This window comes from Crassostrea angulata, chromosome 4 (genome assembly GCF_025612915.1).
Source record: "Crassostrea angulata isolate pt1a10 chromosome 4, ASM2561291v2, whole genome shotgun sequence".
Lineage (NCBI taxonomy): Eukaryota > Metazoa > Mollusca > Bivalvia > Ostreida > Ostreidae > Magallana > Magallana angulata.
In genome coordinates, this window is record NC_069114.1 from 42,966,434 (window position 1) to 42,993,833 (window position 27,400).

At 37.7% G+C, this 27,400-nt stretch overlaps 1 protein-coding gene across 1 annotated transcript in view; it reads left to right on the forward strand.

Moving 5' to 3' along the window:
- Positions 1 to 27,400, forward strand: part of LOC128180465 (uncharacterized) — a 71,602-nt gene that overhangs the window by 30,105 nt on the left and 14,097 nt on the right. The window contains exons 33-75 of the mRNA XM_052848589.1: positions 35 to 426; positions 669 to 767; positions 1,016 to 1,124; positions 1,513 to 1,785; positions 2,092 to 2,370; positions 2,942 to 3,154; positions 3,457 to 3,668; positions 4,108 to 4,425; positions 4,598 to 4,689; positions 4,864 to 5,116; positions 5,331 to 5,418; positions 5,805 to 6,023; positions 6,602 to 6,744; positions 6,969 to 7,083; positions 9,432 to 9,676; positions 9,869 to 10,001; positions 10,561 to 10,946; positions 11,233 to 11,325; positions 11,778 to 11,886; positions 12,928 to 13,161; positions 14,755 to 15,024; positions 15,285 to 15,533; positions 15,943 to 16,340; positions 16,473 to 16,514; positions 16,696 to 16,804; positions 16,929 to 17,333; positions 17,461 to 17,598; positions 17,762 to 18,367; positions 18,744 to 19,004; positions 19,161 to 20,200; positions 20,296 to 20,517; positions 20,618 to 20,708; positions 21,239 to 21,457; positions 21,590 to 21,925; positions 22,163 to 22,402; positions 22,689 to 22,851; positions 23,198 to 23,424; positions 23,612 to 24,045; positions 24,326 to 24,434; positions 24,662 to 24,907; positions 25,114 to 25,362; positions 25,590 to 25,826; positions 26,554 to 26,981. Of these exons, the coding sequence (XP_052704549.1) occupies positions 35 to 426; positions 669 to 767; positions 1,016 to 1,124; positions 1,513 to 1,785; positions 2,092 to 2,370; positions 2,942 to 3,154; positions 3,457 to 3,668; positions 4,108 to 4,425; positions 4,598 to 4,689; positions 4,864 to 5,116; positions 5,331 to 5,418; positions 5,805 to 6,023; positions 6,602 to 6,744; positions 6,969 to 7,083; positions 9,432 to 9,676; positions 9,869 to 10,001; positions 10,561 to 10,946; positions 11,233 to 11,325; positions 11,778 to 11,886; positions 12,928 to 13,161; positions 14,755 to 15,024; positions 15,285 to 15,533; positions 15,943 to 16,340; positions 16,473 to 16,514; positions 16,696 to 16,804; positions 16,929 to 17,333; positions 17,461 to 17,598; positions 17,762 to 18,367; positions 18,744 to 19,004; positions 19,161 to 20,200; positions 20,296 to 20,517; positions 20,618 to 20,708; positions 21,239 to 21,457; positions 21,590 to 21,925; positions 22,163 to 22,402; positions 22,689 to 22,851; positions 23,198 to 23,424; positions 23,612 to 24,045; positions 24,326 to 24,434; positions 24,662 to 24,907; positions 25,114 to 25,362; positions 25,590 to 25,826; positions 26,554 to 26,981 (10,724 nt within the window). The remainder of the gene's footprint in view (positions 1 to 34; positions 427 to 668; positions 768 to 1,015; positions 1,125 to 1,512; positions 1,786 to 2,091; positions 2,371 to 2,941; positions 3,155 to 3,456; positions 3,669 to 4,107; positions 4,426 to 4,597; positions 4,690 to 4,863; positions 5,117 to 5,330; positions 5,419 to 5,804; positions 6,024 to 6,601; positions 6,745 to 6,968; positions 7,084 to 9,431; positions 9,677 to 9,868; positions 10,002 to 10,560; positions 10,947 to 11,232; positions 11,326 to 11,777; positions 11,887 to 12,927; positions 13,162 to 14,754; positions 15,025 to 15,284; positions 15,534 to 15,942; positions 16,341 to 16,472; positions 16,515 to 16,695; positions 16,805 to 16,928; positions 17,334 to 17,460; positions 17,599 to 17,761; positions 18,368 to 18,743; positions 19,005 to 19,160; positions 20,201 to 20,295; positions 20,518 to 20,617; positions 20,709 to 21,238; positions 21,458 to 21,589; positions 21,926 to 22,162; positions 22,403 to 22,688; positions 22,852 to 23,197; positions 23,425 to 23,611; positions 24,046 to 24,325; positions 24,435 to 24,661; positions 24,908 to 25,113; positions 25,363 to 25,589; positions 25,827 to 26,553; positions 26,982 to 27,400) is intronic.

Here is a 27,400-nt window from a genome sequence, read left to right on the forward strand (position 1 = left end):
AAGATTTGTTACCATGAACAAACTTTTTTTGCAGTAATGGAGAGGAAATTGCCAAATGCATGTTAGAAAAGACTGTCGGCTGTGACAATGGAACCAGGTTGTCAATTGCCCAAGACATCCGTATGTTTGCTGAAGAATTGGGGAAGTACTACAGGGGTGGGCGCTGCAACTTCTCAGAAATTGTAATGGAACACACCAACCCACTGGTTCCCTACATGCACACCGACACCTGTTACCTGCGGTTTGCTGACAACTTTACTGCCGTCATGAAGAACTCCTCCGCGACTCACTGGGACATGTGTCAAGTTCTGAATCAGACCAGGCACTGTCTGGAGAGGGAGAGCACATACTTACCTCCCCTGCTACAGGGTGTGTGGAGGACAGCCGCACACAAAATTGACCTCAACAGTTGCTATTCTGGATTTGGTAAGTATTAAAAACAAACTATTTACAAACATGAGTCATGATTCAGATGAGCTTTTTAGTAATTAAATTTTGCTATTTTATCAACAGACAAAATTTTATGAAATGCATATGCGTACAAAAATTCTTACTTATGGAGAAAGCTGTAATTTCATGCTTGCTTACCTTAAGTTTGAATTGTTTAAGTGAAGGTGTGAATAAATATATACTTGATGATATTTCTACTTTGTTGTCATATTTTGTAGCTGAGGCGATGATGAAGATGAATATGACAAAGGAAGAGAAGAAGATGATGGCTATGGAGAACTGGAATATGTCTCAGCTCTTCAACAGAACCATGAATGGTAAACTCTCAGATTTATATGCTGCAAATTCAATGTTGTGTTAAAAAAGATCACACAATATTGCTAAATTTCATGTAATAGCTTCTTTTTGTTATAAGTGATGATTTAAATTCAATGCCACTGTGACATTACTCACAGATTCTTTTAGGCAGTAACCTTCCTAGTGGAGTAGAGGCCAAAGATGTTTGTCAGTAAATATTAACTATTCTAATTGTGTAAGATTGAGGTAAAGTACATTTTTTTTTCAGAGTCATCCTACTGCATGCAGGAGGAAGCCTCTCGCTGTACGGAGTATCTAGGAGCCCTGGCTATCTTTGGTGGAGCCAACCCCATGGTAGATAGGAAACACACCTGCAGGTAAAAATTAAAGGGGGCTGAGTAGTCAATGGTCATCTTCAACTTATTAAAGCTACTTTATTTATCATAATTGACATCTTGGTACAGTGAGAGTCACTACATTGATTTCAAATCTTCTTTGAAGCCTTTCATGATTGTGCTTCAAATGATTTTGCATACATTACTCACCAATTTCATACACCATTGGGCTATTTAACATTTCTACCCATATGTATTTCTATGTATTTGAAAAACTTTCATGAGTGTATTTGATAGTTATAATTGCCTATATTACATTTTTGTAATTTGTAAATTTGCATTTTATCTTTGTTTTGTCAAAAATAACCAGAACAGCTGTACATATCTATATTCACATATTTATTTAATATTTTACCGATTTTTATTGTAGAGACATTGAGTTCTTGCAAAAATGCATCCTTCGGTCAACCATGCAGTGTTCAACTAAGATGCGCATGAAATACCTGAACACTGCCAGGACCTTGAACAACCTGGTCCAATCCCAGGGCTTTTGTCTGGAGAGCAAGGAAGTTGCCAAGGACTCCTTCAGGGCTGAGGTGATGAAGATGGAGTGTAAAGAAAAAGAGGCTATGCAGTGTCTGGGCATGCTCAGTCTCTCCATATCCCAGCAGTACTACATGAACTCCAAGAGTGCTGTCTGCTCGTAAGGGAACAATTTTCTCTTTTTTTATATTTGATAAGTACAGTGTCTTTAATGGTTGTAAAGAAATAAAATGGATTATATTGAAATGAGTTAAGACAGAAGAAGCTTTTATTCAACTAATCAAAGTGTAATTGTATAAAAGGTTAAATATGATTATGAAGCTTAATAGATAGTAAAAAAAAAATAAAGGGAAAATTAAGTTAAAGAATACTATAGAGAAAAGTGTTTAATCTATACTCCTAAAGTGAATTCAGATCAACATTCCTGTCGTGAAACTGTCTAAATATATTTTTCTTTCTCAAATAGGCATCTTCTTCCAGTTGAGATTTGTATAGCAAAGAACACCGTTAACTGTATGCCTCACGTCAGGAAGAACATTGAAGCTACCTACAGGGACCTGAAGACCATTGCTAGAGGTCTCTGTAGCTCTAACCGTAGGACCGAGTCGACAGCCAGGGACAATGACCACTGCCTGGGTGACATGCAGATGGAGAGCACAATGTGCAGTGTCCCTGATGCTTTGTATTGTTTGAATTCACTCCATACCAGAATGCTCCAGACAGACGATAAGGAGTCTGTCTGCAGGTAACTTTCTTGACAATACTATAAATTCCTTATGTTACACGAGTACTTAGTTCCGTGATTCTGCTGTTTTGTGTCAAATTGGGAAAATATGAAATCGTGAGCACAATTTTTTTTGTAATAATTTTCAAAAATGTCTGAAAAATAAAAGCAAGATTTTAAAATCCGCAAGGGTTGCTTCTTGTGATTTTACAAGGATATTAATTAATCGCTTTTAATTAGGAATCTACAGTATGTTGATTACAAATCCTTCTGAAACTTTTACAAATTGATAAATAGTGACAAGGTAAAGAATAAATTAAAAGAATGGTGTATATATGTAGCATAAAAGTTGTTTTGATTTACAATGTTGTGGTATGCATGAAACGATCACCCCATTTATTTGACCATTTTTACTGGCTATATTTAAGCAAGGTTTACTATTCAAATTTTCATATGTTTCAATAAGTCTCTTCAAACACAGCTGTGTACAGGAAAAAATAGAACAAAGCAAAATTTTGGGCATAAATAGCCAAATACAGAGTAAATCAAGTTTGCTTCCTGTGCTTGATGTGTTCCATGTGACTGATTTCAGAATGTTGCCAGAGTTGAGGCAGTGTGTCTGGAGACATGCCGGAGGATGCGACAAGTGTCAGCGGGACTCTGTGTACTGGACCATGCACGACGTGTTTCAGAGGCTGACCAGGCTCTGCCCCACCGCCACCTGTGACCCCTGCACCGCCCGCTGGTGTGTCGATCAGTTTAACATGACCATGAGGGAGGGGGACAGGAGTCAGATGCCTTGTGTGTGAGTAGACGTCTTTGTGTAGTCTCATGTTGAAATTGTTACAGTCATTATTGTAAACCATAATAAGTTTTATAATGTCCAATTTAAGTATTGATACATTGTATATTTGATACATATTGCATGTTCACTACGTATGCTTGTACCTTCTAGGCTTACAAAAATGTTTCAGAATATAGATTAAGCTAATAGGAAGAAATACTCATAAAAGAGTTATAATAATCTTTTGTGAGCTAACTAAAGATAGAAACTTTGTTTTGGTGATAACCATTGATCATCACGTTACTTTGTTTGTGTTGTGACAGGGATGTGTGGAAGACTCAGCAATGTATGGACATGAGTCTGACTGGCTGTAGCAATGAAGAGTCCCACCATGTCAGGGAGGAGCTGGGAAAGAGGCTGAAGCCTCTGGTACCCCCCTCATGTCACGCCGAACTCAAGGCCTCCGAGTGTGCACTCCACTTTGCCGTCATGGCCCAGAAGATCTTAGGAGTGTCGGAGGACATGATGCCAGAAGGTGTGGTATAGCTACTGTAGGAATAATCATTTGTATAATTGCTGAAGAATAAGTGCTTAAAGAAAAACAGCATGGGTATGATTATTGCAGGAATAAGAGGTTATGCTCAGGAAAAACTGATATCAGGAATTTGAGCAACATCAGGGAACTTGTTTATTGAATGGGAGAAGGTTGGTTTACTAGTGTTCAAACAAGAAATATAATAAAAACACTCAGTCAGTTTTTAGCTCATCTGAGCTGAAAGCAATGTGGCTTCTGGGCCTCTTGTTTGCTATTGTAGGTTTACTACAAAATACTGAGTGATTTTACAAGTTTTGTCATTCTTTGGACATATAACAATCATATGTAGATTGGTAGATGAAGAAGTTTTTCTTTTTTGTACGTAAACCTATTGCTTTTAGAGATGGATATATTGTATAATCTGTAATTAATATTTCAGCTGTAACATCAGAGGTAAAGAAAATGACTGAAGAATACATGAAGAACATGCCAAAACCTCCATCATACGCAGAGCAACTGAAAGCCCTGCAGAGACTGGTGAAGATAGTGAACAGCATGGAGAAATCGGAGACCTGTCCCCAGGAGTCAAAGGGCTGGCCCTGGGGTCTCCCAGAGGACCGACCCACACAATGCAAGGAAGCATTGTCAGCAGCAGCGTGTCTGGGGACACACATACAACAGCTCCCTAAGGAAAAAATACCAATGGTCAATGCCTCACTGCATCTGATTGGTCAGCTTCTGATGGATGAATGCGATAGTAAGTAAATTATGATTTATCTGTTAATCCATCATTGAATTTACTTTTGTTTTAAAGATAAGTCTCGATTAAAAAATAGTTATAACGTTTTCAACTCTGGCTGTTTTTTTTTTATTAAAATGATTGCATATGTGAAGATTGGCCAATATTTCTTCAACATAATTTTTTGCAGAGAAACTATTAAAATGCTTCAGTTGTAAGAATGCCAAATCAAATGAGGAGTGTAATATGCAGCCAATGGAAACATGCAAGGGGCATAACCAGGTATCTGTGATAGCAAATGAAACTGATAAATCCAACTATCTTACATACACTAAAAAATGAGAAACGATACTTAATGGTATTGAAACAAAATAAATGTGTTGAATGATATGCTTAATATTTCCTGCTTGAAATTAATTTCATGTGTATGAGAATTTCTTGTAATATTTTTAATAGATGTGTTACACTGTAACCACACTGAAACCAATGAATGAAACTGATGACCGAGCTAACAACGCCACAAATAACAGACAGAAGAGGCAAGCCGTGGACCACAGGGTCAAGCCAGAGGAGCTGGGGTGGATCAGTAAGGGGTGTGCCCGGAGAATCCCGCTCCTGAATCAGGAGACGCAGTGCTTAAGTGGAGGAAAGTGTGAATACGCCTGCTACAAACCCGACTGTAACTACATGTCTCACTCAGCCATCAAAGGTTAGTCGAAAGTGGGAATGCTGTGTGCATAGATCTGTGCAGCTAGACCTGGTCATATTGCTTCTTGTACCTAATAAAGGGAGATTTTTATGCATGGTTTGATTTCTGTTGGCATTTAGAGTTATTATTATTATAAGAATTATTAGATATTTTATATATACAAATGCATAATTATAAGACCAGGCCCAAAATGACATTAATTTGGTGCTTACAGATGACAAGACCTGTGATCCAAAGATGGCAGCTGTTTGTGGAATGCATGCAGTGAGTGATTTATTTTCAAAGGAGAACACAGACTGTAGGTGAGTTATCTGCTTAATAACTAAAAATTAAACTGCATAATTTCTAAAATACTTATCATTAATGAGTTACAGAATCAGATGTTTATGTTTACAGGATAAGCATGTTTAGAACATAAATAGCATGTACCAGTTACATGTGTCAAATTTAGCATTTCTTGACTAAAATATTTATTTATACATGCTACAAAGATATCAGATGAAGGTTCAAACTGTTATACACCTCCAGTTGGTACTATAAACATAAAAATCAAAATAATCATGAACATCCAACTTTGTATAAAATTGTAAAATTTTAATGTACAGGTAGTATTTACAGGAGATGGGTTCTTTGCAAACTTAAACAAGCTTCAAGCTGGTATTAAATATTGACAACTTTTACATTGCAGGAGAATGAAACAGCTGTTGCAGTGTATGCACCACCACACCTCTAAGTGTGTGTCCAGCGGTGGCCAGCAGATGTATAAGCATGTCCTCCAGTTTGCCAGTACCCACGGAATGGTCCGCTGCTTCGCCGAGCCAGAGATGTGTCAGTGTGGCCGGTGTCTGACCCTCGTCTTCACCAATCTGGCTCAGAACCCACTGCTGTCTCAGGACCAGATCTGCATGTAAGGCTTTATTATCCATCACTGCTGTAGATGTGATGTTTACATTTTCCAAGATTGGTGTAATTCTATGGCATTTTAGATTTTCACATCATACTGGCATGCGACCAGTTCTCGCTGAGTACCATTTCTGGCCAGTGCATTGTTACATCATTTATTATGTATTTTTATGTGTAGATAAGATGATGTAACAATGCACTGGTGAGAAATACCACACCAGAAGTATGTCATATTCAAATTTCATTGACATATTTTCATCTCAAACAGAAGTTAAAAACTTAAAAGGAAAAACATGTGACAAGGGTCAAGGTCACTATTTGGCTTAAAACCTGACCATTAAATTGAAGTCGGGGTAATATTGATTTACTTGTACTATATGCATACTGAATTTGAAAATTAAACTTGCATTGACATGGGACAACAAATTGACTTAAAAAATAAAATTTTGAAAGATTTAATAATGATAATTTACTTTAGATAGTCTTTTGAAGCCCTCAAGATTTATTTTTATATCTTAGTATGCCGCACTTTAGCTATGCAAGTTTCGTTCAAGATTTAGACGGTTTGTGAATTGTTTTCAGGGCAGCAGCTGAGGCTCAGTCAGCCATTGTGAAGTCAGTGATGACACAGGAGTGCACAATGGAGGACATGAGTAACCTGTACGAGGCTACAAAGATGGGCGTGTCCTTACTCGGCGACTCCTGTGCTCCTAAATTTATTGGCAGTAAGATATATTTTTTTAAGTTGATAGACTTTTTTTCTAGGTTAATTTTATATTTGGTCTTTTATTACCATAATTTTTCTTTTCATTCTGAATATTTTGTCATGGAGAATCTATTTCTGTACATTCAAATACAGAATCACTCCTCGTGAATATTTTGTGTCATGATATCAACAGAAATATAGTTGATGGTTTATGACACATTTTTACATATATGTTTTCTGTAGCCACACTCGGGATACCCAAGTACAACAAGACCTGTAGCATGAGAGCAGCTGAGATGTGTAAAAACTCCACACCTTGGGAAGAGAGTGCTCGACAAAATGACAGCCGTACATGTGGGTAAGTGACCAATTGACCAATCACTGACAAATTAAAACAGGAACTTATTATAAAATTTAATGTATTTATACATGATAAATTTATTATACATTTTTATGGCGTCGAGCGAAGCTCGAAAGCCATCTAGGGATCGTACGTCCGGAAGTTACATTTTTAGGAGCCAAACAACTCAAATGAGTGCAAAGTTTTCGTATGTGTTTGAAGAAAAATAGATGACATACTTCAATTTCGAGCAGAACTGTACGTCAACAAAACAAGTTTGCAGATTCGAAATGGTTGCCGTCTTTAAAAATGTTCACATTTTATTGAAAACAATATGTCTCGGTTTCAGCGGATGAATACACTAGCACCGAGACACATGCGATAGCTGGGCTTACATACTCAATTTGGTTATGAAATGTACTAGCCTGCAAAATAGATTATTTTGTATCCATATCGAAAATTGACAATGCACAAATGTTTGATCTTGTAGAAACAAAACTTCCTAATCGAGCGATAAGTACATCTACAAACAAAAGTTATTTTAAACCAATTAGTGAACTACTTTCACTTTGTAAACAACGTGAATGGGTGCTTTCTTTTATCTACCCCTGATCTTTTCGGCCCGTGTCATTTGGATCCTTGTGAATTTTAGATGAAATTGATATTGAGAGACAGAGTGGTTATCAGCAGTATACAATATATAAGATTAAACACAATAATAATTTTAATATTTATTTTCATATAAAATAGAGAAAAAAAATCTAAAAAATTTTTAACTCCTAAGATATTTCTATAAACTTAAATTTTCAATTGAAATTCAAAACTTTTTAAGAATTAGGTGAGCAAATTTGTAATGAGTTGTAATTTTATTAGTTATGTGATAAATAACATTTTCTATTTTTAATTTTTTTTTTATTTTCGATAATTTATGAAAAAAAATACCAGCTTTTGAACTTGGTCATTTTTTTGGGCAAAATATTGCATATAGGGTACCCTCATTGTACGGATAAGTCCTCCTACAGTTTTCAAAATAGGAAGTTGTTCTTTTGCAGATCAATTATACATATATCAGAGGTATGCATACTGCTAGGATTTTGATTTTCGATAATTTATGAAAAAAATACCAGCTTTTGAACTTGGTCATTTTTTGGCAAAATATTGCATATAGGGTACCCTCATTGTACGGATAAGTCCTCCTACAGTTTTCAAAATAGGAAGTTGTTCTTTTGCAGATCAATTATACATATATCAGAGGTATGCATACTGCTAGGATTTTGATTTTCTAAATTTATGAAAAAAATACCAGCTTTTGAACTTGCTCATTTTTTGGCAAAATATTGCATATAGGGTACCCTCATTGTACGGATAAGTCCTCCTACAGTTTTCAAAATAGGAAGTTGTTCTTTTGCAGATCAATTATACGTATATCAGAGGTATGCACACTGCTAGGATTTTGATTTTCGATAATTTATGAAAAAAATACCAGCTTTTGAACTTTGTCATTTTTTGGCAAAATATTGCATATAGGGTACCCTCATTGTACGGATAACTCCTCCTACAGTTCTCAAGATAGGAATTTTTCTTTTGCAGATCAGTTATACATATATCAGAGGTGTGCTTATTACTAGGAGTTTGGTTACTGATAATTTATGAAAAAAAATTGCTTGGATTTTGGTTACTGATAATTTATGAAAAAAAATCAAAAAATTTAGTCATTTTTGGGCAAAGTATTGCATATAGCGTACCCTCATTGTACGGATAGCTCCTCTTACAGTTTTCAAGATAAGAAGTTGTTCTTTTGCAAATCAATTATACATATATCAGAGGTGTGCATATTGCTAGGATTTTGATTACTGATAATTTGTGAAAAAAATACCAGCTTTTGAAGTTAGTCAATTTTTAGCAAAATATTGCATATATAGAAACCTCATTGTACATATAACTTTTCCTACAGTTTTATAGATAAAAAGTTGTTCTTTTGCAGATTAATTGTACATGTATCAGAGGTGTGAATATTTCTAGGATTTTTATTTCTGATTATTTATGAAAAAAATACCAGCTTTTGAACTAAGTCTTTTTAGCAAAATATTGCATATGGGGTACTTTATTTCACTGGATATGGGTTGACATGGATTATGGTTACAGTTCGCATATAAAAAGAAAACCCGGTTAGCTGTCACATTGACAGCTTTTCACTTGTTAAAAAAATTATTTAGGTTTTTACTCTTCAAATTAACTTTAACTCGACGCCATTGTGGCCCTTCAGGCCTTTGATTAAGGTAATGGAAATGAAACAAACTTTGCTTTAAGCCGGAATTTGATGTGTAATCGCTGTAATTTTGGTTTACTTTTTTTGTTCCCATCAGCATGGTGGGGAGGATGTTCCTCTGTGTCCACCTCCACACTCAGGACTGCCCCGTGACCCGGGACGAGATGATGGCGGCCGTCAGCTGGATGTCCTCTGTGGTGACACCTCTCAAGCCTTTGTGTGACTTCTCCATCGTAGAGGCGGCCATTAACGCCACCCTGAAGAGCAAGGACCAGCTCACTGCTGATCAGATGAAGACGAGGATGATGGAGGCATTTAGAGAGCAGTCAGTGAGAGCCAAAGGTAGAGGCTTAGTAAAATCAAACATTTAAGTTTCTTTGCCAAATTGTCTTCTTAGTGTGTACAGATACCTGATGTACATTATTATATACATGTATATATGTAATGTAGTGTACTTACTGTAGATATACATGCACAGTTAATTAACCATACTTTTAGATATACAAGTACATTTAATACATTACATTGTTGTAGACATGCTCAGCAACCTGAATGTCCTACAGAAGACAGTGGATGTTATGGAGAGGGAACACATTTGTAAGCCGTCACTAGCCATGCACAACTGCTTCTTCAATCTCGAGAACGTAGCACAGTCCCAATTCTGTGGGTAAGAAACCATACATAAACATACACAATGTACTTACTTACCATACATAAACATACACAATGTACTTACTTACCATACATAAACATACACAATGTACTTACTTACCATACATAAACATACACAATGTACTTACTTACCATACATAAACATACACAATGTACTTACTTACCATACATAAACATACACAATGTACTTACTTACCATACATAAACATACACAATGTACTTACTTACCATACATAAACATACACAATGTACTTACTTACCATACATAAACATACACAATGTACTTACTTACCATACATAAACATACACAATGTACTTACTTACCATACATAAACATACACAATGTACTTACTTACCATACATAAACATACACAATGTACTTACTTACTGATGTTATGATCACTAGATACCAACATCCAATGTGAAATTGAAGAAATTATATTTGTGATCAGGATCAAACCTTTTAGTGCTTCTTTTTGATTGAAATTTTCTTAAATTGACTATTAGGATCAAATTGATAACAAGTATTTTTAAAATGCTGTTTCCTATTTCAGAGAAGCTAATAAAACCCACACCTGTATAGAAATAATGACTCGGGATTGTAACCCAATCCAAAGGGCACCTGTCAGCTACGTCTTTGCTGATGTTCTGTTAAGGGACCCCAGGCGGTGCGGCATTCCCCAACCCCGAGACCCTGAGGTCGCTAGAGATCCCCTGTTTCAGCTGTCAGTTTGTGCATCCAGCTACAGTTTGGCTGTACAGAAGGCGTACTCTACCCCGCCCACCAAGAACCAGACCCTGGAGATGTGTGCAGCAGCAGTGGTACTGGACAGGTGTGTGTATTACACAGAAGTCACACCCTCCGCCAAGGTCATGGCAGGAAGCATGGGCATGCTTACTAAAGCTCTGATGGACGTGTCCTGTAACCGAGTTCCTATGGGTAAGTTGTGCTAATTTAGTATATATGTATGTAACTGTATCAATTTCTTTTGGTTGAGATTAGCAGTTTTTAAATATCTCTCAAAACATTGTTCTTGTAAATAGTGAAGCTAGTTTCGTACTCTATGGAATTCATTGGTTGTACAGACAGTTCATGAAGAATGTCCAAAAAAGTGTCTATACCATAACACTAGAGTGCAGCAGGATTTTGCCTTTGGCTCTAAGATACAAAAAGATAATTAAGTAGCATTCAGTTTTATGTGATGGTTTGTTTACTGTATTTTCAGACTGGACTGGTGTGGTTTGTGATGAGGACGATGTTGTCTGTAAAATAGCAAGGAACATGTCAAAACCAGTGGACTGGCAGGAACCGCCCCCAGGTCTGTTTCTAATCTGTAGATTCTTAATTGAATGTGAGGAATTAACATTTAAATAAAATCATGAAAAGCAACCCTCACAGATTTTAAAATCATGCTTTTATTTTTCAGTTTTGAACTTTAGGAAATTATAACAAAAAATTGGTGCTTGCAATTTTACATTCTCGCGATTTGATACAAAACAGTTGAATCGCAGAATTAAGTACTCATGTAAAATAAGGAATTAACAGTTAGTAGTTTTTCTGTTTGACCAAAATTGAAGTCTCTTGAATTTCAATTTTTGTTTACAGTTAGAACTGAATTATGGCATAACATTAAAGCATGATGATAAATGCTGTTCTAGATGAAGAGTTTTGTACATTGTTGCACAGAGAAGATGCATGGTCAAATTTCATGTTTTTTGTGCTGTTTCAAGCCTGTTCTGGTTTGTTATAACATTAGTTGGGATGTTTCAGAGCCCAGTAGCTGTGAGTCTGCCCATGCTGCAACATGCATGGCTAACTACGTGATGAGACTGCTGACCTCCTCGTTCGCTCCTATAGGGGAACATGATGATATCTGCTGGTAAGCAATTTGTATTGTTATACTTTCATGTTAAATACTGAAATCTGATTGGTTAAGACGCAGTTAATAATATTTACTATTACCCTCAGCGTTAGCAACGCACTTGGCAACGGGTAATATTAAAAAATGTTACATGCGCGAAAATTATGCGCGTACGGTTCGCTGTAGAATTCACGTTATTCCTATATAAAAGCAGTAAAATTTTCTTAAAAATTTTAAAAAAGACATTCAGTATAACAAAATAAATAGTGCCTGTTTGGGAGGATAACAGTTGAAATTGACACCCCTCGAAAACCATTGTCAACCTCCGCTTCGCGTCGGTTGACAATGGTTTTCTCGGGGTGTCAATTTCAACTGTTACCCTCCCAAACAGGCACTATTTATATATTGAGTATCTTTCTAGATACCCATTTCTTTAAATCTACATGTATATGAATATTTCAATTACTTAAAAACTGACCTCTCTTTAAGTTATAATTCATTATAAGCATGTTCACTGTAACAGTACTGTGTTTTACTTTTATTAATTTCTTTTTTCCCCACTTAAGCCAGAAAATGTGATGAGCTGAAGTAATGATATGTTCTGCTAATAAAGTATATAAATTAATTATATGAGACCCTAGTCTCACTCTGTCTGGGAGGGACTCTACATATATTGATTCTACAGTACAATATTACTTATTAGGTTTGTTACTGACTGTTTAAAGAAATTTGTGGGGTCGGTAAAGTCCATAGAAGGCGAGGCGGAGCCGAGCCTTCTATGGACTTTACCGACCCCACAAATGTCTTTAAACAGTCAGTAACAAACCTAATAAGTGTTTTGTTTTGTCGAGGACCTAAAGTTTGATAAGTAAACAAACGTTTGTGTAGAAAATCAGTTCAAATAACGTTACGTCCGCCATGTTGCACTATAAATTTTGACGCTTGCCTTTTAAAGAAATTTGTAAGGCAGCCACGTGACGCGTTTCATCCAATGGCGTCGCGACATTCTAGTCCGAGGCAAAACAAAATACATTAGACTGGAGTGTTTGTCTATTTCAGGGAGAGGTTGTACATGGAGGAGTGTGTTGTCAGTAAGACAGCCACCTGTACCTACAACAGGAAGCAGACGTTCCTGTCAACTGTCGACTGGTTCAAGAATGTGACCGAGCCCAGCTGTTCTGTGGTGACCAGCCTTGAGATGCCCAACTGTTCCCTGGCCCACAGGTGTGTGGAGAGAGGCCTGCACTACCTGACCCAGAGAGAATCATACCAAGACATGGACCAGTTCTGCTGGTAAGACCCAATAGATGATTTGTTGTTGGTGTAATGGGATAAGAGAAATGATGACAAGATCATGATTTGAACTTGAGCCCCCTGAATCAGTAGTCAGGTTCAATACTTACCAACTGAGCTATCTGGCACCAGTGATCAAACTGGCCTGACCATCACAAATTCTGTGAATAATTGCTGTAATAGTTCCCAATTGCAGAAGAATGATATTCTTGATATCATATGGTTTAGTTTATCCAAATAAATTTTAGGTATAGATCTACACAAATTCCTTGACTTCATTGGTATTAATTAATAAAGTATAATAATAATAATAATAATAATATAATAATAGTTTATTTCCAATTTTGGGCCCAGAGGGCATACAAGATTACAGATATTAGATAGAAATGCCTAAATAATAGATTCAACATATAAAAATAGTCCATACACATACATGAACTTGTAACAGCCGGGCAAATGTACATCAGTATGTCAAAACATATGAACAGTGTGCATATAATATATAGTCATAAAGGTAATTATACCCCCCGCAAACGAAGTTTGGGGGGGTATATAGGAATCACCTTGTCCGTCTGTCCGTCCGTCTGTCTGTCCGTCAGTCTGTCCGTCCGTCTGTCTGTGCAATCGTGTCCGGTCCATATCTTTCTTATGGAGAAACATTGGAAGTTCTTACTTCACACAAAGATTGCTTATGACTTAAGGGTGTGTCATGACCTTGACCGAAGGTCATTTGGGCAAGGTCAAGGTCACTGGCAGAAAAAATACAAAATTCGTGTCCGGTCCATATCTTTCTTATGGAGAATTATTTGAAGTTCTTACTTCACACAAAGATTGCTTATGACCTATGGGTGTGTCATGACCTTAACCCAAGGTCATTCGGGCAAGGTCAATGTCACTGGCAGAAAAAATACAAAATTTGTGTCCAGTCAATATCTTTCTTATGGAGAGTTATTGGAAGTTCTTACTTCACACAAAGATTGCTTATGACCTAAGGGTATGTCATGACCTTGACCCAAGGTCATTTGGGCAAGGTCAAGGTCGTTGGGAAAAATAGTGCAAAATTTATGTCTGGTCATTGTCTTTCTTATGGAGAAGCATTGAATGATTTTACTTCACACAAATATTGCTTAGGACCGAAGGGTGCGTCATGACCTTGACCCAAGGTCATTTGGGCATGGTCAAGGTCACTGGCAGAAAAAGTGCAAAATTTATGTCAGGTCATTGTCTTATGGAGAAGCATTGAATGTTCTTACTTCACACAAATATTGCTTATGACCAACAGTTTTAAAAAAAATAGAGCAGTTGTTATTTATAGAAAATGGACGGTGAAATAGATTCATCCAATATTTTCTATAATTGGAAAAATACATGCATTATGATTTTTATCTTAGCGGGGGGGTATCAATTGTGAGCTTGCTTACAGTACCTCTAGTTTATACAAATATAAAGATAGTATCATGATTTGTATAAGTAATTCACATAAAGTAAAGTACTAACTATACTAACTACGTAAAGTATATGATAGTTATGTATGAAATAGTAAAGTATGATCACAGATGATATGGTCTATATATTTTTAAAACTGCCCTGTAGGGGAGCCTCAAAGATTGCCCAGTGCATTGAACAGCATGCACCTAACTGCACACACCAAGAAATGATGAACGTGAGGGAGGGAGTAGAGATCATGGGCAATGTGACCCACTTCTACTGTCCCCACCTGGATGCCATGATGTGTCCCCTAACCAAGATGGCAGGCACCACTCCTGGAGCCACCTGTCAGATCAACAACATGAGGATGTGTGTGAGCAGGTTCTACGAGCTGACCATGGAAAACTCGGCCATGACTGAACAGAAGTACTGTGGGTCAGTAGCTGTGAACACTTACTGGATTATTGTTTTATAATTATAGCAATATCTCAACACTAAACAAGTTCTGAAGGCAAATAATTAACAAACACTGGAATCTATGAACTGAACTGTACATGTAGTATGCCAATCTCAGATACATGTATCTTGAAATAGAACCAGTGTATCAAAATGTCAACATGGATGAGAAAAATACAATACTATAAACATTACTATTTTAATTTTGATAAAATACTGACTGCCGTATATTTTTACAGACTGGTAACTGACACCATCAACTGTGTAATGAGGAACTCCAGTAATTGTCATCCTGCTTCTGTCCATGAGATCCAGGGGCTGCTGCGGCCGGGCATGCTCATTGCTAACTACAACTGCTCAGTACTGGCTCAGGTCTACGATTCCTATACTGTGTGTCCTATCATAGGAAACTGCTCCATTGCCATGGCAATGGAGAAAATTACGGACGCTGTTGCTCAGTCTACAACAATGACTGGTTCCCAATGTGGGTAAGACAAATCTTATATAAAGAGATGAATTAATGTAGATGAGATGAAAAAATGATTTACTGTAATGATTGAGTGTAATATAAAACATGCCAATATGGAAGTGCCAGGAACGGGCAATTGTGTTTTGTTTCAAGCATAGTTGTTTCATCTGTCAAGTTTTCGACATGTAAGAAAGTCAGGGTGAATATAAACAATTTCGTTGCACGTGTCAATTCATTATAAGCCTGTTTGTATAACCATGTTTCAGTGTATTTTGTAAAATATCAATTACGAACGAAACAATAATAAAAAGGAGAGAAAAAAACTGTTGGTTTAACGTGTTCAAACACCTTGGTGGTGTAAATATTCTGCCGGAAGTTTATAATTTTAGTTTGTATATAACTCTACAGCATATTTTCCGTAATTGTAGTTTGTTTAATTCCGTTCAAAATGAGCTGTCCAGGCAGACCTGTTTCCCACTAGAGACCTCCATCATCAACAAAGGTCTGCTTCAGTTCGCTGATTACCTTACCAGACACTTCAACTGCCAAAGACAAACCACAGGGCTGTATCAGGCCTCGGGGGTGACCTTTGACAATAGCGACCTGGCCAAATGTTCTGATGAAATGGGAGTGAGCTTAGGAAGCGCCCTCACCAGTCCAAAGTATGGAGTGTGGGATATCTGTGAATCGGCTCAGAGGTATCATGGCTGCCTGAAGTCTTTGTTCAGCAAGGCCAAGAGCACCCGAGAAAAGTTTATCATGATGACCATGAAGAAATCATACATGGATATTGAGGGCTTTGTGAACGGAACATGTGCTAAATTAAGTAAGTTATGATGATAAATGTTAAACTTTTATTTGTTAATTGGAGGAATTTGATGTTAGGTAGTGTACATAAGATATCCTTGTGGGTTATAACACTGAATACTTTCGATGATTTACAATTGGTCTCTTTTAGATATGACCAGACTAACACCCTTATCTGCTAATGCTGCTGATGGTGAGTTAAATACTTTTATTTTTATGGCAATTCCTGTATTATTCTAAGTGAATGGAAAGAGAATACATCTTTGTTCAATTTATAAACACATTAATACCTTTTAGATGCAAGTATGTATTGAAAGTATTATTAAATGTAAGTTTGTATTGTAATTTGATAAGATATTGGTTTGTATTTGCAGAACCTGAAACATGTGCTAAAGACCTGGCGGTGGGCTGTGTATTGTCCTTCTCAATGCAGGCGATGCACATCGGCCAGCTAAGACCTGAGGACACCGAGGCTTTGTGCAGGTTGGTAAATGGTGGCAGTCAATACAAATCATGTCAAACCTCCTGATATAGTGTCAAATTTATACCATTTGACTTTCAGGAAAAGATGAATTACACAGTATTTTTTATTCTGTGTGTTTTTCAGGTATCGAATGGGTTATTATCAGTGCATGAAGAATGCTTCAGCAACATGCTCGTATGGATTCACCTCACAGTTGCAGACCATGTTCGAATTGTCCAACTCCATGCTGATGCACTCCGAACAGTGTCCGGATGATGTCAGGGAACAGAACCAGCGCATGTATGAGGAGATGTATATGGACATGATGTATGGGGCGGCCAGGAACGACCTCTCTATCAAGCTTGTGATGGGAATGATTGCCGAGAGGGTGCATAGCAAACAGGGCTCTGATGGAGAGAGGGAAGAAATGGACAAAGAGGAAAATGATATGATGAAGGATAAAGATGAGGATGATGATAATGAAAAGGATGAAATGGAAAAGGATAAAATGATGAAAGATGATGATGACGAAGAAACTGACAAAGAGAGGTAACATAAGCAATGTCTTTGGTATGACATTGTTTAGAAAAAATTGAACATTTCAAAGAGCTTGACTTGGTTTTTTCCTTCAATATAATGATATGTATATTAAGACTTGAATTTTATTTAATGAAAGAATGATGGATGAACCTGATATGGAAGATATGGATATGATGACAGAGGATTGTAATCCAAGACATGCATCCTGGTGTATGATGCATTTCTCCTACTCTATCCTCCAGATCAACAAGTCCAACATCATGCATATTTGCAAGTAAGTAAAACTTTGTAAATTAAAAGTAAAAAATATAATGCAAGACTACTGATTTTCAGTAATTAAAGTTTTATATGGTATTCATTTCTTGACTTGTGTAAATGATGTAAGTCCTGCTTTGTTTCTTTGTACTTACTTAAGATTATTTGACTTGTGTTTGCAGAGAGTTGAAATATGCCAGTCCATGTGTTTGGAAAAATATCAAGGGATGCAGCCCCACAGCACAGTTCATGGCAATGGATACGATCAAACAGGTGATGCATTATGGGAAGGGAATGTGCAAGATGGCTCTCTACAGAATGTCAATGTCAGAGGAGATGTCAGACAAAGAGATGGAAGAGGTCAGAGAAATGATGATGTCCCAGGGCATGCTGGAAAACATGATGGAAGATATGGAAGAAAAGAGGGAAGACTCTGAAGAAGACTCAATGAGGAGAGACATGATGGAAGACAATATGGATGACATGCAGAAAGCAAAGATGGAAATGGAGAAGATGCATGCTGAGATGAAGAAGATGTTTGAGAGCACTGATCATGTTTCTGAGATACAGAAGAGGGTGAGGGACTTTATGTCTGAGGGAGGAGCCATTAGAGAGAACATGGATGCCCTGATGAAGCTCATGAGTGTGGCCCCTGAAGATGGATTCTGCGTGGACCAGGCCAAATACCGTGAATTTGGTCGCTGTGACCCGGCCACTGCCATGGAGTGCATGTTGAGTATGGACAGGGAACTCTTAGACCCAATGTCGACCAGGGACCGACTCTGTCTGTAAGTGGGCAAGGCAGTGTTTTATTGAAGTCTTTCTTGCATGTTTCATTTGGTCAGATGTGATGTTCTTGCTCATATTTCCTCAAATCCAAGTCTGAGAATTTTTCAAAATAGCCAATTTCAGAATAAAAATGATTCATCAATTTATTGATTTCGGTGATTATCAATATTAAGAAATGAATTGCATTTCAAAGTGAAAAAATCAATTGTCAATTTTTTTTGTAAATACCACTGGTAGAGTAGAATAAGATATCAATGATACTATATGATATGTATTGGCCAAAAAATCAATGTGCAATGATTTATTATGTAGAGGAGGTTTTGGAACTTAAATGTGTAGTCAAATTATGAATTGTCAATAAATTTTCTTTTTCAGAAAACACCATGTTGCTGTCCGTTGCTATGCAGCCATGTCAGTTGGTTGTGATCATATGACCAGCTCCATGCTGGGCAGCAATTTGGCGTTGATGATGTACAAGGTGGGTGACAAATGTGAGACAACATACACTTCACCTTGTCCCAAGATGGAGAACGCAAAGTGTGAAATGAAAGAGGCAGAAGAGTGTTTGGAAGATCTCCATCAAGTAGTGTTAGCGGGTCGTCACTTCTTGCCATCCTCAGCCACCAAGATGTGCATGTATGTGACTAGTTTAAAATTCAATTTCTGCAAAATATATTGAACATGCTTAATAAAGTATGTTTGCAGCAGACATTTTAGAAAGAGAAAATTTGGAGAAGTCCATAAAATCAGAAGTTATTTTATTTCAATTTTACATTAATTGACTTATTTCAGGGTTGCTACAAAGACAAGAAAATGCTTAATGGACAAGCTAGCTCACTGTGATGTGAAGACCAGTTATGGTTTCCATGATGCTCTGAGACCAATGATGGAAACGTTGGACAATGTTTGTAACAGCATGCCAGCCCTTGGTTGTGTCACTTCCTTCCTCTGGAAGACAGCCTCCTCAGTGCTCCTGACCGCTGATCTAGCCAAGGTGGGCTCTGTAGTACAGACCATGAAATTCTACACGGACCAAAACATGAGTATACCTGATGCAATGAATGAAAGGTTGCAGAAGGAGATGGAAGATAAACTGAATGGATCCAGAAGTGAGGCGATGACAATGTTCGCTGGATGGCTTGGAAGAGTGGTCGGTAAAGCTCCAGAGTGCAAGAAGGAAGATGAAGGCAATCATGGAATGGAAGATGTGCTTATGGGTGTTTCAGGGTTGATCAAGCTCACCATGATGGAAGGAGGTTTAGTTGCTCCAGACATGGCATTCGTTGAACACATGGAAATGATGATCAGTATGGATGACAAGGATAGTGTAATGAGGATGGCCATTGAAGTCATCAATAAAACTCTAGTGGAGCACAAGATGCATCTCAATCACTCTCTTCTTATAAGGACAGCTGTAAAAGAAGTAATCCAGATGGGAGACAGTACAAAAATGCTGCAGTTCTTCTATGCCAAGATGACCAAGGCCATGTTAAAGAAAACCATGGAGAAGATGGGACTGAAAATGAAGATGGATGAAGAAGCTGAGGAAGAAATGGACATGGAAATGCAGAGATGGATGACTGCAGAATTGGGAGAAAAAGTACGTGAGATGATGCCCAACATGACGAAGATGGTCTCGCCTGACTATACTATTTCTTACTTGTCTAAGTCAATGGAAGCAATGAAGATGAAGAAATGGGCTTCCTGTGCCGAGCTTGCAGAGACAGCGAACTGTCTGCAGCAGCATGCTCACATGATCCCATCCGAGTCCCAAGCCACGCTCAATGTGACCATGAGTGCACTCTTTGCAGTCGTCAAAGAAATCTGTGAACGTAAGCAGCATATCCATTCTTTACAAACTGTAAAAAAGAAAGAATTAATTGTAAGCCATGAATGAATGTCAATGATATTTTTTTTTACTTGATAGCTTCCAAATGCTTCCAATGTAATGGGATGACAAAGAATGAGGAATGTAACCAACAAGGGATTGCCAGTTGTGAGCCTGGACAAGGGTGTACCACCACCATCATCCAGGGAAAGATCTACAAGGGCTGTTCCTATCCCGCTGATGACTACAAGGACGACACAATGAACTTTATGACCTGCTACGGAAGCTGGTGTAACCAGCCTTTGATGACCACACACAAAGGTAAGGATGGAAATTGATTGAAATTTATGTATACTATGTAGGTATTCCATGGCTTTCATCAAACATTGGCTTTTGAATATGGGAATTTTTTTCTATTCAGAAAAAGATCCAAGGTGTCAGCCATACACAGCCATTCAGTGTGGCATGGACCTGGTGCCCAGTCTGGTTTTGAATAGGATGCCCAACCTAAGGTAAGTTTGCTGACTTTTCTGAATGTTATAAACTGGATATATGAGGTGGTATGGGACATACATGTATGTCAATGTTAATGTGGATTAAAGTACATTATACATGTAATTAAATACTTTCACTAGTTTAGAATTTTCAAATTTCACAATATTTAATTAAAAAAGATATTTTAAACATTTTTGGAAAGGTAAACAAATTTAAAATCCCCAGCAGGATTCAAACTCCTGACTTATAGATTTGAAGTAAAACCTCTAAACAACTGCGCTATGCTGTTTAGTGACATTTTTGGGAAAGAAGCTATTTATAGAATTACAATATTATTGTTCATTTCTATAAATAATGTGCCACAACATGGAAGTGTCCCATACCACCTTAAGTGATTTTACAATGTGATGGCTATTTCAGTTTAATTCTAATCCATTTTGATGTACGATGAGCATTAATAGGGATGTTTTTTACTGTATTGTCCCTTTATTTTATATAGTTTTGCATTATTATGGCAATTTCTAATATGTAATGGTCAATAACACAGGGACGTGTATAAGGCTGCATGGTGTATGGACCAGCATACTTCCCACTGTATGTACCGACACAACCAGGCCCCCGGTCAGCTCGGACAAATCATAAAGCGGACCGCTCTAGAGGGCGCTTGTGCCGGTGACGAGTCTCAGTATGAGTGTGGACTACGCAGTGTCATGGCTCTGGCCACGGCCATCAACAAACCAACAGTGTCAGGGGCAGCTATCTGCTAGTGAGTGTATCTTATGTACACATTCATTATGTGCTTGTTGTTTTTACATATATCGAGCAAATCAAAGTATGTTGAACAATTTCTTAAGTACTTTACAATTGTTTTCTGACAAGAAATATTTTCTTTGAACAGTGAATTGAACGCCACTCTGGTTATGATCAGGACAGCCCAAGCTTACAACAGGTGTGGTGAATACGACTCCATCGCCGTGTACGAAGGACTGAAAACCATCATGCAGACCCTGGGCTACGATTACTGCCCCGGGATGATGGCCCGAGATAACGCAACCTGTGAGAGGATGAGCCGAATGATGTACGGAGATCAGAAGGAGGCACAGTGTGAGGTGGAAGATGTGGCTGAGTGTGTGCAGGATCATCAGATGTTATACAGCCTGGTGATGATGTCAGACATGGAGAAAATGAAAGCAGCCAAGGAGGCTAGGCCCAGGGATTATGATCAAGTGTGCATGTAAGTCTTTTTTGCTAAGGCAAGCTGAAAAAATTTCACTCTAACGAGCATGTAAAGCTTATTCATTGCAAGTTCTCTCTGTCATGATAAAATTCTTTTGGGATAGGGAGGTTTTTTTTTCCCTATGATTATGTGTTTGTACTACCACAAGCATTGCCTTATAGATATCAAGTTAAGAATATAAACTTTCAATATATTCTATCACCAACTTAATCCATGTCCTGTGTTACTTGACAGGGAGTTATTCATGGCCTCACAGTGTATAGCCTCCAAGGTCCGGGGCTGCAGTCAGTCCCTACAGAACCAGGTGATGACCAATGTGACTAAGAAGCTTGGGTTCTTCATCAGACACTGCCCCATCTCCAACATGATGCATGAGATGTGTAGCCCCAACCCCCATACAATGCCAGTCTGCGATATTGAGTATGCCAACATGGCTTGTCTTAGGAGGTTTGATGTGGAAAGTGATATCTGCAAGTAAGTATTTACCAGGTGTACTTTATATGTAATTTGGTAGAGGAAAAACTTGATATTAAAAAACGATATTGTGCCACAGTCTGTCAGATTATATATGTAGATAATGTCTTCAAAAATAAAATGTGGCCCACATATTAACAAATACATCTATTTTATGTGCAGAAAGAGCTATCCTCGTAGCTTTAGTCATAATGAATAAATATGAAAATGAAGACATAATATTGAAGTTGTCTATAGAACATTGTCATTGTCTTTCAATATTGCACTGATATCTCTCATTATACAGAGTGAACAGTACTCACCTGAAGACGACCCTAGAGTGCCTGTACAATCACACCACCGGTTGTTCAGCGGTCCAAGGCCTACCTGTGTTTAACAAGATGTTTGACATCATTGCCACTATGACCATGAAATGTTCTGTCCTCACCAAAGTCGTCCAAAATGACCAGGTACTGTACCAGTGGGACACCATTATCAATAGTGTACATTCCTTCATTTACGCGAGAACTCTATTCCTCACTTTCGCTGTTTTGTATCAAATTGCAAGCACAAAACTTCTTAAAGATCTTAAAGTCTGCAAAGGGTGCTTCTTTTACATGGATAATTAATTTCTTATGTTTTATAAGGAATTTACAGTACTTTGCATGGTGGTTTCCCTTATCTTGAAATTGATATAATTTCATTTTAGGAGTAAAACTTGAAGTTAGTATTCACCATAGCATGGAATGATTTCTGATGATATTTATTATTGTGAGAATGATGTTTTTTACTTTTTTGTAAAACTCTCTATTGTAGGCAATGTACAGGATGGCTAAGGAGATGATAGCCAAGATGGTGATGGAGTACAATGTGATGATACCCGGGGACAGTATGAGGGACACCAAGCCAATGTCGGGGGTCCTGGAGGCCATGTTGATGTCTAAGTATGTACAGAAGACCAACAACCTGACCGGGGAGGTCGTGTTTGCCAGCATGTCACCCATGTTGATGAATGTCACTCTTACAATGGAGAGTGCAGCACAGTAAGTCCCCCCTTTATGAAAAGTGTGGCTTTATTCAATAGAGTTATGAGATACAATAAATATGAAATAACCTTTGCTACATTTTACATTTGAATCTTGTACACAGATTTGAAATAAAGCTGAAGTGTAGCATTTACTTCATCATAAAGTCTTGCGTGTCCATTTACTATTAAAAATGTAATTTCAGGATGGCTTTGTTTGGAGATGAGACCAAAGGAGTAGCCGCCTGTCTACTGGACCATGAAGCCAGTTTCCGCCGGGCACTGATGTACCCCGACTGGTTTGGACTATTACACTGTGAGTCTCTGGCTGAGTACCAGGCCTGTCTGTCTCGCCAAAGCCTATCCCCCGTGGCTCAGATCAACGTCATGAACTCGCTTAACGAGGTGAACCAGTTCATGGACATGGCATGCAAGGACTACTCCACACAGGTGATGTGGAAAGGATGGATGCTGTGGAATATGACCCAGAGTATGGCCAAGATGCCAGCGTACAAACAGTTGGAGGAGCTGTCGAAGCACATGGCCAACAGTACACAGAAAGAAATGAACCTGACAGCTCACCAGGTGGCCAGCATGCTGAACGCCAGCATTGAGGCTGTGGTTGATCGCATGCTGCATGGTGAGTTCTAGTTTCTATGTAACTATTATTCAACTTATTGGTATTTGTTGGGTCTCAATTTTAGTTCATTTTGTGGGTGTTCTATTACCCATGAATGAACATCCCCAATGAATAGTATAAAAAGTGTCAATTCACAGAAATAGACCAAGGAGGAAATAAATGCTTCAAGTTTTTATCCAGTCAAAAAAATGCATAAATGAATAAATGATTAACTAGAGGATACCAAGGGGTCTTTTATGCTGCAAATCTGATTTATTAGGGTTTTCACTGTTGTTTCTAGGAGGAAATGAGACTTGTGATGTTTATGCAATTGCCACTAAAATCTCTGAATTCTCTGTACAACTTCTTGGTCCATTCACACCAAGGTCACAGTATCCTCTCCTGTGCGAGTAAGTTGCAATTTTAATTTAGTTTCTTCTTTGTAAGTATTAATTTGCAAAACTTGGAGTATATTTTACATACATATCCTAACTTTTACATGAAAAATGAAAGATTTTTCAATGATAATTAGATTTTTCAATGATAATTAAAGATAATAAATATTTGATATGGATTGCGCCAGTTTGAAAATTCAGAATGTTTGTTGGTTGGAATGAATGGATTTACTGTTTTCCAGTATGTTAAACAACTCTGTTGTTCCGGAGTTGGAGCCTCTGATGAGCAGGTGCTCTCCCAGTCACCAAGGACTGTACAGGGCCATCCTAGGAGTCATAGTCAATCAGACCAACCCGATCTGTCACCAGCCGGCCATGAACAATGTCAGACCCCTGCCAACCTGTCAGGTGGATCAGGCCTTCGCCTGTTATCTAGGAGTATTCCCCTACCTCAGTGGTGTCAATGCTCCGCAGGATAAACTATGCAGGTAGGGTAATGCCTAAAAGGTGGGGATATTTCATGGCAGAAAGAGTTGCAGAAATGCCACTTGTCTGTGCAAACACTTTTATCATTTAAAAATATATTAGCTGGTTATTTTGTTCAATCAGAAATTTCAAAGGAAACTTCCAATTGAAAGTACATGTGTGTAGTAATTTAGTGATTGTTAAAAGTTTATGGTTGGAATGATTTCAGAGCTTACCACTACGCGATGGACTGTGCAGAGAGACACACAGCTTGGTGTAGCTCGGACCAGAAGCAGGGCCTGACCTACATTCAGGATTATGTCCAGAGCGTGGTCGGGGAGACCTGCCCCTTTGTCCAAGCTCTAAAGAAATGCTACACTGGCATCAGTAACAATAATGAATGTAATATCAGGAAGGCTAAGGAGTGTATCTCTGTTCTGGGAGACTACAGTAAAGGAGTCACCAAACAAACCTGCAGGTAAAGTGATATGAAACATGCATTCACCTAAATATGTCATGTTTAGTTTTTGAAATGTGTAATCTTTCTGTTCAGATATTTCCATCGCTCTTAGTCAATAACGGTAATGACTACATAAATAAATTTTATCATTAATTTTGTACAAAATAGCAGAGTTTAAAAAAAAGTTATCCACTATTTCTTTACTTGAGAAAAGAGTTTAACTTAACATATTCTTTTTTTGGCAGCAAACTTCCCCAGATGATGCAGTGCTTCAGCAGTCAAACAGCGGGCTGTTCATCGTCGGAGACTCATGATGCCGCCTCCTACATAGAGGTCCTGATGCCCGTGTACAAGGTGTTCCCCGTCTGTTACAGTCAAGACGTTGCCAATGAACTCTATCAATCATGCCAGGCCCCGCCCACTTGTTCATTGAAGGAGGCTGGACTATGTTACGCTCCTTTACTGAACAAGATGACTTGCAGGTATGGTGTAAAATTGTTTCATATTCATTGAATATTAATTAATTCCTGTCAGTTTAGAAAATATAAAAAAACTTTTTTTCCAAAAATTAGCGAAATGGCTAATGTAATTATACATGTTTGATGCGTTTTCCTATAGATACTTTAATATCTGACATAGTAGGTGTTGAAACATTGCATGATTAAATAATGTTTTAAACTTCATATACTACAATATGTGTTTACTGTAGGAGCACATATTTGTAGGGTTCTATATTATATATACTTTTATGGAAAATGACACGAAGTTGCATATTCAAGCACAAAGATGTTCTATGATTTCTCAAAACATGTAATGTATGTTCATGTATGAATTTAATTTTTGGTTTGTGGCATGACTTCAATGGACTGTTAAAGGATAATTTCTTTAAAAGGAAATAAACTGGTAAATGGGTATTTGGAAATATTTCAGACTTATTTAAGCAAAAAAATGATTGAATTCACTCATTCATTACTTTGCACAGTTCTATTATAAAATGAGTTATTTAAGGGAATTTATCTCTCATTTCAGAACATTGCTCCTTTACATTCTTATTAATCTGTTGATCACCTATGCATTAAGTTTGAGAATAACATGCTGCAATAGAATAATAGATAATATCACATTGTTCATATTGCTTACCGATTAATAAGCATGGTTAATATTACAAAGAAATATGTATACATGTATCTATCGTTGATGCGTTTGCAGTGATCAAGAGGCCAATAGCATCAGAAGCTGTGCCACCAGCCATCTCCGCGGCTGTAACCTGATTCAGCTTGAGATATTCGACTCTCAGTTATGGCTGGGCCGACAACGTATGCCCTCTTGTAAGGCCTATACCTTGGACAGCTCTCTCTACCCTCTCTCCATGACCGCCGAGGCTCAGGGCTTCAACCAGTGTAAGGACACTTTCCTCCAGAATATCACCTCTGCCCTGGAAACTGGCAGTAACAATGTTGAGAAAGTCTGCTTTAGTGTGCTGATGATGTATGAGTGTCTGATGTACAACCAGCCTCAGGATGCCAGGGATTTCCTGACCGCGATGTATGGAAACTCCTTCCTCGTAACCAGTACCCTCACCCAGCAGATCTGTATGGAGGTGTATCAAGGAAAGGCCCCCCCGGAGCAATATTCTAGTAAGCTGAGAAAATCTTGGTTCTTGTTCATCTTGTAGCTAAATAAACAAGATTTAATGTGCCATCAAATAAAAACAGGTACTTTTATGTCTTTAGAGTAGCAAGGTTTCTTAATTATCATTTCATTCTTGTACAATACTTTTTAAAGTAAACCTAAAACCTTATTAATTGACATATAGTTGAACTTTGATATCTCGAACACTGATATCTTGAATACATTGGATATGTTGAAGTCATTTGTATATTTCAATCACTTATTTTACCTTCAATATCTCCAATACTCAGACATCTCAAAGTTTTTGAACAGTCCCATCTTGTTTGAGATAGCAAATTTTGACTGTATGTAGCAAATATTGGTTAATCGTACTAGAAGATACTTGCAGCAATATTTGTCATGCAAACTTACATGGAAACTTGTG